The 16314-nt window shown below is 45.1% G+C and overlaps 1 protein-coding gene across 25 annotated transcripts in view; it reads left to right on the top strand.

The window, feature by feature from the left end:
- Positions 1-16314, top strand: part of MARK3 (microtubule affinity regulating kinase 3) — a 110588-nt gene that overhangs the window by 76480 nt on the left and 17794 nt on the right. For 15 of the 25 annotated variants that reach the window (XR_014811382.1, XR_014811381.1, XM_021081588.2 and 12 more), the window contains 8 exons: positions 604-660; positions 3197-3433; positions 3535-3654; positions 4148-4247; positions 4538-4650; positions 5142-5295; positions 9573-9790; positions 14343-14446. Coding sequence is in view for 19 of the 25 variants with exons in the window: in XM_021081588.2 (XP_020937247.2) it covers positions 604-660; positions 3197-3433; positions 3535-3654; positions 4148-4247; positions 4538-4650; positions 5142-5295; positions 9573-9790; positions 14343-14446 (1103 nt within the window). In the remaining 6 variants the exon portion in view is untranslated. The remainder of the gene's footprint in view (positions 1-603; positions 661-3196; positions 3434-3534; positions 3655-4147; positions 4248-4537; positions 4651-5141; positions 5296-9572; positions 9791-14342; positions 14447-16314) is intronic. The other 10 variants (XM_084970211.1, XM_084970213.1, XM_021081599.2 and 7 more) reach the window with 2 other exon arrangements.

Raw genomic sequence — 16314 nt, forward strand, 5'->3', positions numbered from 1 at the left:
GGGTAGTCTGTGACTGTCAGGTTGGTTTTGAGTTGATTACATGGTTGCATAAGAGCCTTCTGATCCTGGGACCTGGGCAGCAAGGGTCCTTCAGAGCACACTGATTTGTTGGGCTCAGGCACCACACTCAAAATTAACTAGGAGTTTCCTGCAGGCACAGCTGAGGGTCCAGGGCACCCTGGAATGTCAAGAGGCAGGGTCCAAGAAAAGACTTTGTAGTTAAAACTAGAAAAAACAGCCTCACCTATCTTCCCCTGACGCTGCCACCCCCACCCTTCAGCATATGGAGTTCCTGGGCCAAGGATAGACTGAGCCACTGCTGTGCCAACGCTGGATCCTTAGTCCGCTGCATTGCGCTGGGGATTGAACCTGCGTCCCTGCTGCTGCAGTGACTGTTGATCCCATTACGCCACAGTAGGCACTCACCCCTAAATCTCTCCAAATTGGAAAGTTCAGAGCATAAAAAAATTATATTTAGAGAGCCACACAGACATTAAAGTTCTCACTGCGTACTTTGCATGGGTGAATATTAATGAAGCAGTCTCTTCTGAATTATGAATCTGCATCAGTTATGATTAATAACCTTGTGTCTCTCCTGTGCAGATAGTGTCTGCAGTGCAGTACTGCCACCAAAAGAGGATCGTTCACAGAGACCTCAAGGTGAGGCACAGCACACCCACTCGTGCATGCTCGGCTTGCGTGTGTTCAGTTCTCCTGGTGGTCATGACGCAGATGAGGCACAGATTAGATGTCGTCGTTAAATAAGAAAAAGAAATCCAGAGTTCCCGTCATGGCGCAGTGGAAATGAATCCAACCATGAGGTTGTGGGTTGGATCCCTGGCCTTGCTCAGTGGGTTAAGCATCCGTCGTTGCCGTGAGCTGTAGTGTAGATTGCAGACACGGCTCGGATCTGGCATTGCTGTGGCTGTGGTGTACGCCGGTGGCTGCAGCTCCATTTCGACCCCTAGCCTGGGAACCTCCATGTGCTGCCGGTGCAGCCCTAAAAAGACAAAAAGAAAAAAGAAAAAGAAATCCAAAAATGTATTTTACATTTTGGTTAAGGCAGCTCATACATAGTTGGTCTTGAGAGAAAAATCATCGTACCAGCAAACAGATGGGGTCTCTAGACCCCAGATAGCGTGCCCAGAACCTCCTTGTTTCCTTTCTCTTTCTCCACTCAGCATTCTCTCCTGGTAACAGCAGTGGTTGTTTGAGACCTGGTTCCCAATTCTCCACTTCTGCCCTCACTCTCTGGCACAGGATAAGGTTTTCTCTTTCACAGAGAAAACAGAAACACCGGGCAGAAACTTGGTTTTTCCCAGCAGGCCCTCAAGCTTAGCTGCCTTAACCTTCCAGAATATTCCTCCTGTTACAGGACAGTGGGGTACCTCTGATGACCTCTGTGTTCTGGGTCCTTTGTCCCTACAGGAGCTGTTTCACTCTGCCCATTTCCTCCCAGCTCTTGTTTCTTCAACTTTTTTGTTTCACTAGCAGCATTTTTTTTTTTTTTCCTGTCTTTTTTGTTTTTAGGGCCACATCCGAGGCATAAGGAGGTTCCCAGGCTAGAGATCTAATCAGAGCTGTAGCCGCCAGCCTACGCCAGAGCCACAATAACGCCAGATCTTAGCCACATCTGCAGCCTACACCATAGCTCATGGCAACACCAGATCCTTAACCCACTGAGTGAGGCCAGGGATCGAACCCGAAACCTCATGGTTCATAGTCAGATTCGTTAACCACTGCGCCATGACGGGAACTCCACTAGCAGCATTTATAAGAACATGCTCACATCTCTACTCTATTTTACCAAAAACTTCCCCACCCTGACTCTCCTTCCAGATACACCTCCTTTCTCTCTTCACCGTCACAACCACATCTCTCTAAACATGGTCTAGGTTCGCTGTTCATTTGGTACCCCTTCCCCTCTTTGCTCACGACATTGTCTTCCGTTAGCTTGTTGCTTTGCTGCTCCACCCTTGCTGCGTTCTCATCAACGTTAGTCGGTGCTGTGGCCACCCATGTGTTAGTGACCCCAACCCTGTTCCTGCAGCCGGGGTTCTCTTCTAGATTTTCGTATCCAGCTCACAAAAAGGACACCTTCACCTAAGCAGCCCTCAGGCAACTCAGGTTCAGCAAGCTCAACAGCCTAAACCCTTCCTTCCTGTACTTGAATTTAATTTCTCATTGTGGTGACTGATGCCCCTCAGGTGCCTCTCTCTCCTTTGCTCTGCTGTCTGCTCAGTCCCCAGGTGCTTCCGCCACTGTCCCTCAGTATCACTTGAGCTCTCTTTTTGCTACCCTCGTTCATATTTTCCGAGTCCAGCCCACCAGCATCTCATACTTGCTTATTACCCTGGCCTCTTACCTGGCTTGTCCCTGCTTCCAATTTTGCCTCTTTCTTCCATGTCTGTTTCCTGCATTGCAACCAGAATGATCCTTTAAAAGCACAGATAAATAGGATTGTCATTTCCCTGCTTAAATGACTTTTCAGTGGCTTCCCATTGCCCTTAGGTTAAAAACCCACACACACTTCCCGACCTCAACTCACTTGGCTGCCCTTTGTACTTCAGCCGCGACCTCATCCCCAGCCGTCTCTCTGCCCCACGCTGCTTTTCAATTTCTGGAGTAAAACTTGTTCTCTCTCATGGCCTGGGTTTTCAGACTGTTTATTCCGTCTGAAATACCTCTCATCAGCACACCCACTATGATCAACTAATCCTCTGGACAGCCGCTTCTGTGTCACCCCCTCAGGGAGCTGTGCCTACCTTTCAGTGTCAGTCCTACAGCCCACCCGCCCCCGCCACAGCTACTTAACTTTCCTGCCTCTCCCCTTCTAAAGTGTGCGCTCCTTGAACACTGGTCCCTGTCTGCCTGTGTATCCAGACACTCCTGTCACACCTGGTGTGTAGTTGCCATGTGATGTATGTTGGAACAAGTGAAAGTAACAGTGGTCTTTATGGTGAAGGATGCTTAGGATTCTCCCCTCCTCAATAAGAACCATTCCGCAGCTTATTCATCAGTGTTTATGAAACGTGACAGTCCACTTAGAGCAAGTATCCATTTTTTTAAGCCCCTCATTCCTAACTGAAAAGCTCTTTAAATTGTTACAAAAGGCTTTTATGAAATGCCAGATGCTGTCACAGTTCTGATTATATTTTGGCTAAATTTCATTTTTGTTTTGATGTTTTCCCTCTAGGCTGAAAATCTATTGTTAGATGCGGACATGAACATTAAAATAGCCGACTTTGGTTTCAGCAATGAGTTTGCTCTTGGCGGTAAGCTGGATACGTTCTGCGGCAGTCCTCCGTACGCCGCCCCAGAACTCTTCCAGGGCAAGAAATACGACGGGCCGGAGGTGGACGTGTGGAGCCTCGGCGTCATTCTGTACACGCTCGTCAGCGGCTCCCTCCCCTTCGATGGCCAGAACCTGAAGGTATGAGAAGCAGCTGCATTGTTGTTTCACTGGGGTTTTTGAGTTCTTCTTTAACCGACAAGTTGACTCACTAGTTTTCTTTCATCTTTATCTCCCTAAAGGAACTGAGAGAGAGAGTATTGAGAGGGAAATACAGAATCCCTTTCTACATGTCCACAGACTGTGAAAACCTTCTCAAACGCTTCCTGGTGCTAAATCCAATAAAACGGGGCACGCTAGAGGTAATCCCTTAGGGAGGAACACCTAACAACTTGGGAGTATTTTAGAACTTTGCTTGGTGTATGTGGCCTGTTGAGTACTATCCCGAGGGTTTTAAAAGAAGCTCGAGGGCGTTCCCGTCATGGCGCAGTGGTTAACGAATCCAACGAGGAACCATGAGGTTGCGGGTTCGATCCCTGGCCTCACTCAGTGGGTTAAGGATCTGGCATTTCCGTGAGCTGTGGTGTAGGTCGCAGATGCAGCTCAGATCCAGTGTAGCTGTGGCTGTGGTGTAGGCTGGCGGCTACAGCTCTAATTAGACCCCTAGCCTGGGAACCTCCATATGCCGTGGGTGCAGCCCTCGAAAAAGACAGAAAGACAAAAAAATAAATAAATAAAAGAAGATCGAGACCTGTTTCAGCCATAGTTGATGAAATGTTGAAAGTAAATTTTCCTGGACATGGAGAGTATCAGAGTGTTCCCTTTTGCACTACTAATAAACAGTTCGCCTTTCAGCAAATCATGAAGGACAGGTGGATCAACGCAGGGCATGAGGAGGACGAACTTAAGCCATTTGTTGAACCCGAACTGGACATTGCAGACCAGAAAAGAATAGGTAATGGCCCTGGGCTTGCGAGCCTGTGTGTGTTCCAGTAACATGCTTGTGTCTTGTTTTTGACTAAAATGGGAATGATGGCGAGTTAGGCGTAAGTTACTCAAATCAGCTTGTATGTTTTGTCATATTTAGGAATTTACTTGCAGTTTCCTTTCATAGCACACAGTAACTACCTGTTAATATTAGAAAATGTGTGATCTTTTGGATCAAATAAAGGAAATCTTTTACCCTGTAACATAAGGATTTCTTAACCAAACAAAACACATAAATTGTATCATTCCCTCTTTTAGATATTATGGTGGGAATGGGATATTCACAAGAAGAAATTCAAGAATCTCTTAGTAAGATGAAATATGATGAAATCACAGCTACATATTTGTTGTTGGGGAGAAAATCTTCAGAGGTAAGAATTATCAGAAAAACCTGAAATACCCTTTTGATAAATTATTAGCTCATGTAAACTCTTCTCTTGGTGCTGTATATATATTGCTATATATATAACATTGGACATATCATTTTAAAATTTACCTTCAAATAACCAATCTAACTCCTATGACTGTTATGAGTTACTGTTTTAATTTTAAGATGATCTTAATAACTTGGTTTTCATTAAGTTCACCTATAGTCATGAATAGTTTTTAAATGATGTAAAGTATCAGATGAAGTTTTCTGGAAAAGCATAGAAAGAAATTCATAGATTATCTTTCCTTGTTTGAGTTCTTCCAGTGGTCAGAAAAATACTTTTGCCTGAGTTTAGGGTGGTCGCATTTGTACATTCATTGTAATTCTTATCTCTGAATGAACTGTTTATAAGAGGTTTGTGTGTTTTTAGTTTCTTAATAAAACATTTGGGCTCGTGTTGTGGTTTGCTCTGTTTTTCTCATTCTCTCTTAGCTGGATGCTAGTGATTCCAGTTCTAGCAGCAATCTTTCACTTGCTAAGGTTAGGCCAAGCAGTGACCTCAACAACAGCACTGGCCAGTCTCCTCACCACAAAGTGCAAAGAAGTGTCTCTTCAAGCCAGAAGCAGCGGCGGTACAGTGACCATGGTAAGGAACTTGGGACCATCCAGTGTGTTCTCTTGGAGTCTTCTGTTACCCAGGAGGCCTCCTAACATGGGCAGGCATCCTTTCGCTTATGGCCCACTGGGGTTGGAGTTGCTTAACTTCCCTTCTTGGCATTTCTTTCAAAGCAGTCCTGAAGGTGCTGGCATATTTATCTCAAGGCTCTGATCTCCTTGGTACATTCAGTAGGCATTTTCTGAGTAAGGCCTGGCTGGGTGGAAACCTTAGCCACGGGGGACTATTGAGCCCTTGAACCGAGGAAGAGATTTTCAGTTTTATCTAATTACATTTCTATAGCCATCTGTGGCCAGGGCTACTACATCAGACGGCACAGCCCTGGAAAATGTAGAGTGCCCCCTACACTGCATTAATTTTCTTTCTTCTTTTTTGTCACACTAGCAGCATATGAAAGTTCCCGGGCCAGGGGTCACATCCAAGCTGTAGCTGCAACCTACCCCACAGCTGCAGCAATGCTGGATCCTTAACCTGCTGCACCACAGCGGGAGCTCCTGGTTTAATTTTTTGTTGTTGCTGTCTTTTTGCCATTTCTTGGGCCGCTCCCGCGGCATATGGAGGTTCCCAAGCTAGGGGTCTAATTGGAGCTGTTGCCACTGGCCTACGCCACAGCCACAGCAACTTTGGATCCGAGCCGAGTCTGCGACCTACACCACAGTTCACAGCAACACCAGATCCTTAACTACTGAGCAAGGCCAGGGATGGAACCTGCAACCTCATGGTTCCTAGTTGCATTCGTTAGCCACTCCGCCATGACGGGAACTCCCTAAATTTTTGATCTGTGTCATTCTCAGCCACACTCTAGCTTTTGGTGTGTCTTAATACCCTCACTCCTAAAAATTTTCACCTTAGAAGTGAATCTTTCATGAGACTTAGGACCCTAAAGCCTGTGCCTGCCGAACTTGGTTATTCCTTAAGGCAGCCCCGTGCGTTGGAATCCAGGGTCTCTAGCTTGTGTCTGTTTATTCACATACTGTTATTTCTTTTGCTTCCAACATGCAGGGACCAAATTAATGCTGCCCTAGTCTTAGCACTTAAAAACACATCCTCAGGAGTTCCCTTTGTAGCTCAGCAGTTAATGAACCTGACTAGTATCCATGAGGATGCGGATTCGATCCCTGGCCTCACTCAGTGGGTTAAGGATCCAGTGTTGCCGTGAACTGTGGTGTAGGTCACAGACGTGGCTCAGATCCTGCGTGGATGTGGCTGTGGTGTAGGCCAGCCGCTGTAGCTTCAGTTCAGCCCCTCGCCTGGGGATCACTGTATGCCGCAGGTGTGGCCCAGAAAACAAAAACAGAACAGTCCTCATGTAGAACACCCATTCGTCTCTCTTTCGGTTCATTTCTCTTCTCTGGACTTTGTCCACACCTGTTCTTTCACCTGGAGATTTGGCACTTGGAACTACACAGAGTACCCAGGGGTCAGCAGCTTTGGTTTTGCACCAGAAATGATGACTCTCTGCTGGGCTTCGACTTCTCTTCCTGCTGCGGATGCCTCTCTATATGGTTTGGCCCAAAGCAGCCCGTTGTCCTGGCCCTGTCAGTACACTGTCCACATGTCTGCTGTTCAGGGTGTAATAGGGAGCTCAAAATTCATCGAATGCCAGGATTTGTGCAAATGGCTTTTGTAAACCAAGTGTCGATCTGGGTCTGTGTCTCTTCTGTTCACATTAGTTGCTGACATGGAGAGGTTTTCAGTGCCTGCAGAGAAATTAGCAAAATGTCGACACATTGCTCTGAGTCAACCAGTTTAAAGGGAATTGTTCCTAAAATCCTGGAAGAAATCTGGTAATGGAGTTTTCTAATATCTAGTAACTATCTTAGGTTAATTCTTCCTTAAGCACACAGAATCCACCCAGATTGGTAATGCCGTTTTTTTTTTTTTTCTTTCCAGCTCTGAAAATTTTAGAGCTAAAAAGAACTCACCAAACCCCCATTTTAGCATAAGGAAATAGCTCAAGAGGGTTTTTTCATTTCCAAAATTCTTTTTTTTTTAATTACTTAATTTTATTACATTTATAGGTGTATAGCAATCATCACAACCAAATTTTACAGCATGTCCACCCCAAACCCTCAGTACATCCCCCCACCCCCAAAACTGTCTCATTTGGAAACCATAAGTTTTTCAATGTCTGTGAGTCAGCATCTGTTCTGCAAAGAAGTTCCGTCTGTCCTTTTTTCAGATTCCACATGTCAGTGAAAGCATTGGATGTTGGGGTCTCATTGTATGGCTGACTTCACTTAGCATGATAGTTTCTAGGTCCATCCATGTTGCTAAAAATGCCGACATTTCGTTCCTTTTAATGACTGAGTGATATTCCATTGTGTATATGGACCACATCTTCTTGATCCACTCCTCAGTCAATGGACACTGAGGTTGTTTCCAGGTCTTGGCTGTTGTGAATAGTGCTGCAGTGAACATCAGAGTCCATGTGTTTTTGTGAGTCATGGTTTTCTCTCGACAGATAACCCAGGAGTGGGATTGCTGGATCAAAAGGTAGTTCTGTTTTTATTTTTCTGAGGCATCTCCACACTGTTTTCCACAGTGGTTGCACCAATTTACATTCCCACCAACAGTGTAATAGGGTTCCTTTTTTTCCACCCCCTCTCCAGCACTTATTGTTTATAGACTTTCGGATGCTGGCCATTCTGGCTGGTGTAAGGTGGTACCTCATAGTGGTTTTGATTTGCATCTCTCTAATAATGAGTGATGCTGAACATCTTTTCATGTGTTTTTTGGCCATCTGCATGTCTTCTTTGGAGAATGTCTGTTTAGATCTTCTGCCCATTTTTTGATGGGGTTGTTTGTTTTTTTGGTATTGATCAATAGGAGGTGTTTATGAATTTTGGAGATTAATCCCTTGTCAGTCTCTTCATTGGCAACTATTTTCTCCCATTCTGTGGGTTGTCTTTTTGTTTTGTTTCAGATTTCCTTTGCTGTGCAGAAACTTTGAAGTTTAATTAGGTCCCATTTGTTTCTTTTTGTTTTTACTGTCATGACTCTAAGAGGTGGATCTGAGAAGATATTGCTGTCATTTATGTCAGAGAGTGTTTGGCCTATGTTTTCCTCTAAGAGTTTTATAGTGTCCGCTTGTATATCTATGTATTTAATCCATTTTGAGTTTATTTTTGTGTATGGTGTTAGGGAGTGTTCTAATTTCATTCTTTTCCACGTGGCTGTCCAGTTTTCCCAGCACCACTTACCGAACAGGCTGTCTCTTCTCCATGTATATTCTTGCCTCCTTTGTCATAGATTAGTTGGCTGTAGGTGCATGGGTTTAATTTATTTATTTTTTCTTTTTGCCTTTCCTAGGGCCGCACCTACAGCACATGGAGGTTCCCGGGCTAGGGGTCGAATCGGAGCTGCAGCCACCAGCCTACGCCAGAGCCATAGCAACGCAGGATCCGAGCCGCATCTGCGACCTACACCACAGCTCACGGCAACGCCGGATCCTTAACCCACTGAGCAAGGCCAGGGACCGAACCCGCAACCTCATGGTTCCTAGTCGGATTCGTTAACCACTGCGCCACGACGGGAACTCCTATAAGCTTATTAATTAAGGAAGAAAATTAACACCTTGGGAGTTCTTACTGTGGCACAGTGTGTTAAGGATCCAGCATTGCCATAGCTGTGGCAGAGGTGGCATCTGTGGCTTGGATTCAGTCCCTGGCCTGGGACCTTCTGTATGTTGCAGGCGCAGCAGAAGAAAGAAAAAAAGAGGGTAAAAGACACTTTCAAAAAGGAGAAAATTAGGAGTTCCCTTAGTGGCTCAGCAATTAATGAACTTGACTGAGATCCATGAGGATTCGGGTTTGATCCCTGGCCTCACTCAGTGGGCTCAGTATCCGACATTGCTGTGAGCTGTGGTGTAGGTCGCAGACTCAGCTCAAATCCTGCGTTGCTGTGGCTTTGGTGTAGCCCGACAGCTGTAGCTCCAATTTGACCCCTAGCCTGAGAGCTTCCATATGCTGCAGGTGTGACCCTAAAAAAAGCAAAAAAAAAAAAAAAAAAAAAAAAAAATTAGGAGTTAATAAGTGAAATTTTGGAGTTCCCGTCATGGCTCAGCAGAAACGAATCTGACGAGTATCCATGAAGACTCAGGTTCAATATCTGGCCTCGTTCAGTGGGTTAAGGATCCAGCATTGCCATGAGCTGTAGTGTAGGTCGCAGATGCAGTTTGGATCCCACATTGCTGGGAAAAAAAAAAAAAAATTTCTGACTTTTTAAACGTGAACTCTTTATTTTAGCTGGACCAGCCATTCCTTCAGTTGTGGCGTATCCAAAAAGGAGCCAGACGAGCACTGCAGATAGCGACCTCAAAGAAGATGGAATTCCCTCCCGGAAACCAAGTGGCAGTGCTGTTGGAGGAAAGGGAATCGCTCCTGCCAGTCCCATGCTTGGGAATGCAAGTAATCCCAATAAGGCGGATATTCCTGAACGTAAGAAAAGCTCCACTGTCCCAAGTGTAAGTATTTTTGAGCTCTAGAGCATGCCTAGGATTGTAGGGTTAGAATGATCTAGACATTTTGCTCCTGTGTTCTCTGCCTGGGATGCCTACCTGCTGAGCTGCCATGTCCAGTCTGAACCTGGAGCGATCCCCTGCTGCGAATAGGTGTTTCTTGTTGAGACCATCCCGCAGGATGAGTGGTCAGACCCTTTATGGTTATTATGTAAACATCTGCCAAGCTTTAGATTATATCGGGCGCTGAGAGAGTGAAAGACATCATGGTCTAACAAGGTCAATAAACCAATTATTGCCAGTGCAGACAGGTGACTGCCAACAGGAGCCTAATAGCATGTGTGCAGGTCTCTGAGGTCTAGCTTCCAGGGATGTGGTGTTTGCCGTGCATCTCAAGTTGACTGAGCCCTTACCATGTGCCAAGGACCATGCCAAGTCCTTTTCTCTGTATTAGCTAAATTTTGAGGTGAAGAAATGTTAGGTGATTGTCTATAATCATATTGCTGACCTGAATCAGTCTCTTAACCCCTGTCCTTAGCAACATTCTTCAGGAAGTAGGTAGAATTCGTTGAATTGAATCTGTTCCATTTCAGGAACTTTTCTGTGAATTGAAATGTGTTCTCTGGCTTAACATAGTAATTATTATTTTTATCAGCACTCCAGAAGTAATTTTTTTATGAATTTATGTTTGTATTTATTGTGAAACAATCTTAAGTGTAGTTAACACGTCACCATACATAGTTACAGATTTTTTTCTTGCCATGAGAACATCTTGGATTTACTTTGAGCAGCGTTCCTGGTTGTAGCATTGTGTCATTAACGATCAGCATCAAGCTGCTTGTTACACCCCCTTGACTTGTTTTTTATAACTGAAAGACTCTAGAAATAATTTTAAGAAGAATTTGCAGCAAATGAACCATTCTAAGGATATTCTGTAACCACATTTTTAACAGTGACCAAGCCTTCCCTCTCCCCTCAAGAAACCCCAGGGCGAGGAACCCACGTGGGAGCTGTGCTGCTCCCCGTGTCCTGTTCTTGGTGTGGGGCCTGTGGCAGAGCCAAGGGATCTGTCTGCTCCATCCTCTGACCTTGTACACATGGTCAACCCTGTGTGGAAAGGTATTGCTCCTTTGACCTCCTCGTGCTGTCTGGTGGGTCACATTCCACAGCCCGGCAATGTGAATTCAGTCCCAACCTTTCTTGTTACCAGATGGAGGAAAGGACCTTGTCCCTTCACGACTTCCGTTCCCTTGCCCTACTCATCTGCACACACCCGCCTTTTGAAAATGTACCTCCAAGCATCATCAGTCACTCATGTTTGAGTATTTATAAAGGAAAAGGTGATGTTATTACAGTTTTCTCCCATTAGCCTTCGGAGTTTCTTTGTACATTGTCCACTCACTGTATTCAGGTGGGCACACCCATGGCATATGGAGGTTCCGAGGCTGGGATCCAATCGGAGTTGCAGCCGCTGGCCTACATGACAGCCACAGCAACGCCAGATCCAAGGCAAGTCTCCCACCCACACCATAGTTCACAGCAACGCTAGATCCTTAACCCACTGAGCGAGGCCAGGGATCAAACCCTCGTCCTCATGGTTGGGTTCGTTACCACTGAGCTGCAACGGGAATGCCAGGATAACAACAAATTTCATACAAAGATAGGCGTTCCTGTCATGGTTTAGCAGTAACAAACATGACTAGTATCCATGAGGACCTGGTTTTTGCCTTGGATCTGGCGTTGCTGTGGCTGTGATGTAGGCCGGCAGCTACAGCTCCGATTTGACCTCTAGCCTGGAAACCTCATATGCTACTTGTGTGGCCCTAAAAAGACAAAAATAAAAAACTAAATTTGTGATCTGATAAAAGTCTTTACTTGTGACTTTTTAGCTCATGGTTCCTTGCTTTTTAATTTTGAAAGCATCAGCTTTTTAAAAATTGGTGTGAAAGTCATATGACGTGATTAACCACTTGAAGCATAGTATTCAGTGCCAACTCGTACATTCACAATGTTGTGTGGCTTCTGCCTCTTTCTAGTTCCAAAGCTTTTTTAACACATCAGAACAGCCGGTCATCACTCTCCAGTCCTGCCCTCCCCAGCCCTGGCAGCCACTCACCTGCTCTCTGTCCCGATGGGTTTGCCTATTCTGGATATTTCATATAAATGTACTTAATAGAAGCCTTTTTTGACTGATTTCTTTCACTCAGCATCACATTTTCAGGGTCCATCCAAGTGGTTGCAGGTGTCAGTACTTCATTCCTCTTAGAGGCCAATGTGCTCAGCCACTGATGGACATTTAGATTCTTCCTAGCTTTTGGTTATTGTGAGTAAAGACGCTATAAGCATTTGTTTTTATGTGGTTTTTATGTGGACTTTATGTTTTCATTTTTCTTTTTTTGTTTGTTTGTTTTTTTTGCTTTTTAGGGCTACCCCCGAGGCACATGGAGGTTCCCAGACTAGGGGTCTGTTGGAGCTACAGCTGCCACAGCCACAGCAGTGCCAGATCTGAGCTCATGGCAACCCTGGATCTTTAACCCACTGAGTGAGGCCAGGGATCAAACCCAAAACATCATGGTTCCTCGTCGTATTTGTTTACGCTGTGCCATGACAGGAAGTCCTCATTTTTCTTGTATGTATATTTAGGAATGAACTTGCTGGGTCATATGGTAATTCTATGTTTAACTCTTTAGGCACCACCAAACTGTTTTTTTACCGAAGCTGCACTGTCATTTTGTTATAATCCTACCCCCCCCCCTTATTTTGGCCACACCCATAACATGCTGAACTTCGTGGGCCAGGGACTGAACCCACTCCACAGCAGCAAGCCATGCCTTGGCAGTGAGAATGCTGGATCCTTAACCCATTGAGCTTCAAAGGAATTCCATTGAGTCCCTCTTTTTCCACATCCTTGCCAAGTTGTTATTTTCTGTTTTGGGTGGGTTTTTTGTTGGTTGGTTGGTTGGTTTAGGGGGATTTCTTGGCGGTACTCACAGTATACGGAAGTTCCTGAACCAGGGGTCAAGTCCAAGCAGCAGCTGCAACCTGCTTCACCCACTGCACCAAGCCGGGAATCAGACCTGCACCCAGCAGCAACCTGAGCCTCCAGAGACGACACTAGATCCTTAACCCACTGCACTACAATGCGAACTCCTATTTTCTGGGTTTTTTTTTTTTTTTTTTTTTTATTACAGCTGTCCTAGTAGGTGTGAAGTGGTACCTCTTTGTGGTTTTCATTTGCATTTCCTAAATGACCAGTGGCGGTCAGCATCTTTTCATGTGCTCTTTGGCCATTTATGTGCCTTCTTTAGAAAAATACCTATTCAAGTTCTTTGCCCCTTTTTTTGGTCCACGTCCATGGCATGTGGAAGTTGCTGGGCCACGGATTGAACTTGCACCTCAGTTGCAGCCTATGCCACAGCTCCAGCAACACCATATCCTTCACCTGCTGCACCACAAGGGAACTGCCCTTTTGCCCTTTCTTTGTGTTTTGTTTTGTTTTTTTGTTTTTGTCTTTTTCGGGCCATAGCTGTGGCACGTGGAGGTTTTCAGGCTAGGGGTCAAGTCAGACCTGTAGCTGCTGGCCTCTGCCACAGTCACAGCAATGCCAGATGTGAGTCACTGTGACCTACACCGCCACTGTGGCAACACCAGATCCTTAACCCACTGAGTGGGGCCCGGATCAAACCTGCATCCTCATGGATACTAGTCTGATTCATTACTGCTGAGCCACAGCAGGAACTCCTTTTGCCCATTTTTAAATTGGTTTGTTTTCCATATTGTGGTTGAGTTCTTTATGTATTCTGGATATTAAACCTTTACCAAATAAAGGATTTGCAAGTATTTTCTCCTGTTCTGTAGAATCTCTCTTCACATTCTTAGTAATGTTCTTTGATGCACAAATTTTTGTTGTTTTTTGGGGGGTTTTTTTAGGGCCACACCTGTGGCACTTGGAAGATCCTGGGCTAAGGGTCCAATTGGAGCTGCATGTGCAGCCTACACCACAGCCACAGCGATGCCAGATCCCAGCCACATCTGTGACTTAACACCGTAGCTTGCGGCAATGATGGATCCTTAACCCACTGAGCAAGGCCAGGGATCAAACCCATGTCCTCACAGACACTATGTCAGGTTCTTAACCCACTCAGCCACGAGGGGAACTCTGATGCAAAATGTTTTAATTTTGATCAAATCCCAATTTACCTATTTTTTCTTAATCTTGTTCGTGTGTCATATGCATGAATCCCTTGTCAAACCCAGGGTCATGCAGATTTACCTGGTTTTATGTTAATAGTTTTAATTTATAATCCTTGCCTTCTAATTTTTTAGTTTGAAAGTATTACCTTTGGAAAATAGTGAATCTCTGGAATTCTGGTTGAGGAAATAATGGAGGTAGGGCAGAGGTTACTGCCTTTCCTCTTGTGTTCATCTCTTGGCTAGTACTTGGCAATAATGATATTTCAGTATAGATTTATTTAAATGAGTGTTGTTGTTTTCCATTGTACTATACTTACTAAACAGTTTAAGACAAAAATGCCCCCTTCCGTTTATTTTTAAATAGAGTAATACAGCATCCGGTGGAATGACACGGCGGAATACTTATGTTTGCAGTGAAAGAACTACAGCTGATAGACATTCAGTAATTCAGAATGGCAAAGAAAACAGGTATGAAGTTTTACCTGTTTGCAAGAAAATTTGTTCTTTCCCAAGAGAAATGGAAGGATATTATTTACTTCTCAGTTTTTATAATCAAAATTCAAGTAATAGTGGTAAGTATTCTCTAATGGTAAGTTAAGTTTAATGTGAAGTTTTAGTGAGATTGTAGGATTCCAGGGTCCTCTCATTTTCCACAGCCGATCCTCCTGGCTGCCTGAGTCTCATGACTAGAAGGGTTGAATTCAACAAGGGAGCGTTCCCAGAGGGCCTAGATAGGAAGCTAGGGTTCAGATGTGGAATTGAGAACAGGGAGATGGAGACAGTTTTGCACGTGTTGGGGGGAAGGATGAGGACCTGAGTCAGGGAGCCCTGCCCCAGGAGGACGTGGAGTTCAAGGTAAGGTAGGGTTACAGGACAGAGTGCGCCAGAGGGCCGGGTGGGCAAGAAGTAGTGTAGTCGTCACCTTAGAAGAGACACACTGGAGCAGCCAAGACATGGAGAGTGCGGTCTTGTGAGTGCGTTTAACCAGGTGGAGGGGCAAATGCATGTTGGATAAGCGTGATTTAAAATACGAAAGGCGTTTCCATTGTGGCACAGTGGAAACAAATCCGACTAGGAACTGTGAGGTTGCGGGTTCGATCCCTGGCCTCACTCTGTGGATCGAGCATCTGGTGTTGCCATGAGCTGTGGTGTAGGTCGTAGACACGGCTCGGATCCCGAGTTGCTGTGGCTGTGGTGTAGGCCGGCAGCAGCAGCTCCAATTCGACCCCTAGCCTGGGAACCTCTGTATGCCACGGGGTGCGGCCCTAAAAAGACCAAAGACCAAAAAAAATAAAACACGAACAGTAAGGTGTTCCCACATCGCTTAGCAGGTTACAGATGGGCATTTTCACTGCTGCAGCTCAGGTCATTTCTGAAGCGTAGGTTTGATCCCTGGCCTGGAAAATTTTGCATGCTGTAGCATGGCCAAAAAAAAAATTCTAACAGTTAAAAAAAAAAAAAAAGTAAATTAAAAAAAAAAACTAAGTTGGAGTTCCCGCTGTGGTGTGACAGGATTGGTGGCGTCTCCAAAGAGCCAGAATGCAGATTCAGTCCCTGGCCCAGCACTCTGGGTGAAAGGAACTGGAGTTGCTGCGGCTGTGACATAGGTCGTCACAGCGGTGGCTCAGATCTGATCCCTGGCCCAGAAACTTCAAGAAATAGAGTCAGAAAAGTGGAATTAAGTAGATCCAGAGGTCATGGAGTAGAGGTAAGGTTTGAGGAGAGAGGAAAGAAAGTTGGATTGTTAGAGTAGGTAAATATATTCTGCATAGAACAGATTTTCCAGACAGGCATATTTTCCTTCCTTCTTTTCAGAAGAATGGCATAAACTTAAATGCAAAGTGGTGAGATAGGAGTTCCCATCGTGGCTCAGTGGTGAACGAATCCAACTAGGAACCATGAGGTGGTGGGTTCAGTCCCTGGCCTTGCTCAGTGAATTAAGGATCCGGCGTTGCCGTGAGCTGTGGTGTAGGTTGCAGACGCGGCTCGGATCCCGCGTCGCTGTGGCTCCGGCGTAGGCCGGCGGCTACAGCTCCGATTAGACCCCTAACCTGGGAATATGCTGTGGGAGCGGCCCTAGAAAATGTAAAAAAAAAAAAAAAGACAAAAACAAAAACGGTGAGATAAGGTCAAAGTGAGCAGATAAAGTTCTGGAGTAGAAATCGATAAAATAAGTCCACATCGTCTTTCATTGTCCCCTGGCCTCTCAACCCAAATATTGTTTGGTCACATCACAGTCCCATGTGGAGCATCACAGTTGTTTTTTCTTCCTTTCTTCTAACGTCTTCTTTTTGAAATTGCTTTGTAAGGTCTCTGTTTCCTTTAGATCTCATTAG

The sequence above is a fragment of the Sus scrofa genome, chromosome 7 (genome assembly GCF_054392235.1).
Source record: "Sus scrofa isolate SSC_HxYL_T2T_F1_AM1 chromosome 7, Sscrofa_HxYL_maternal_Yorkshire_Landrace_v2.0, whole genome shotgun sequence".
Taxonomy (NCBI): Eukaryota; Metazoa; Chordata; class Mammalia; order Artiodactyla; family Suidae; genus Sus; species Sus scrofa.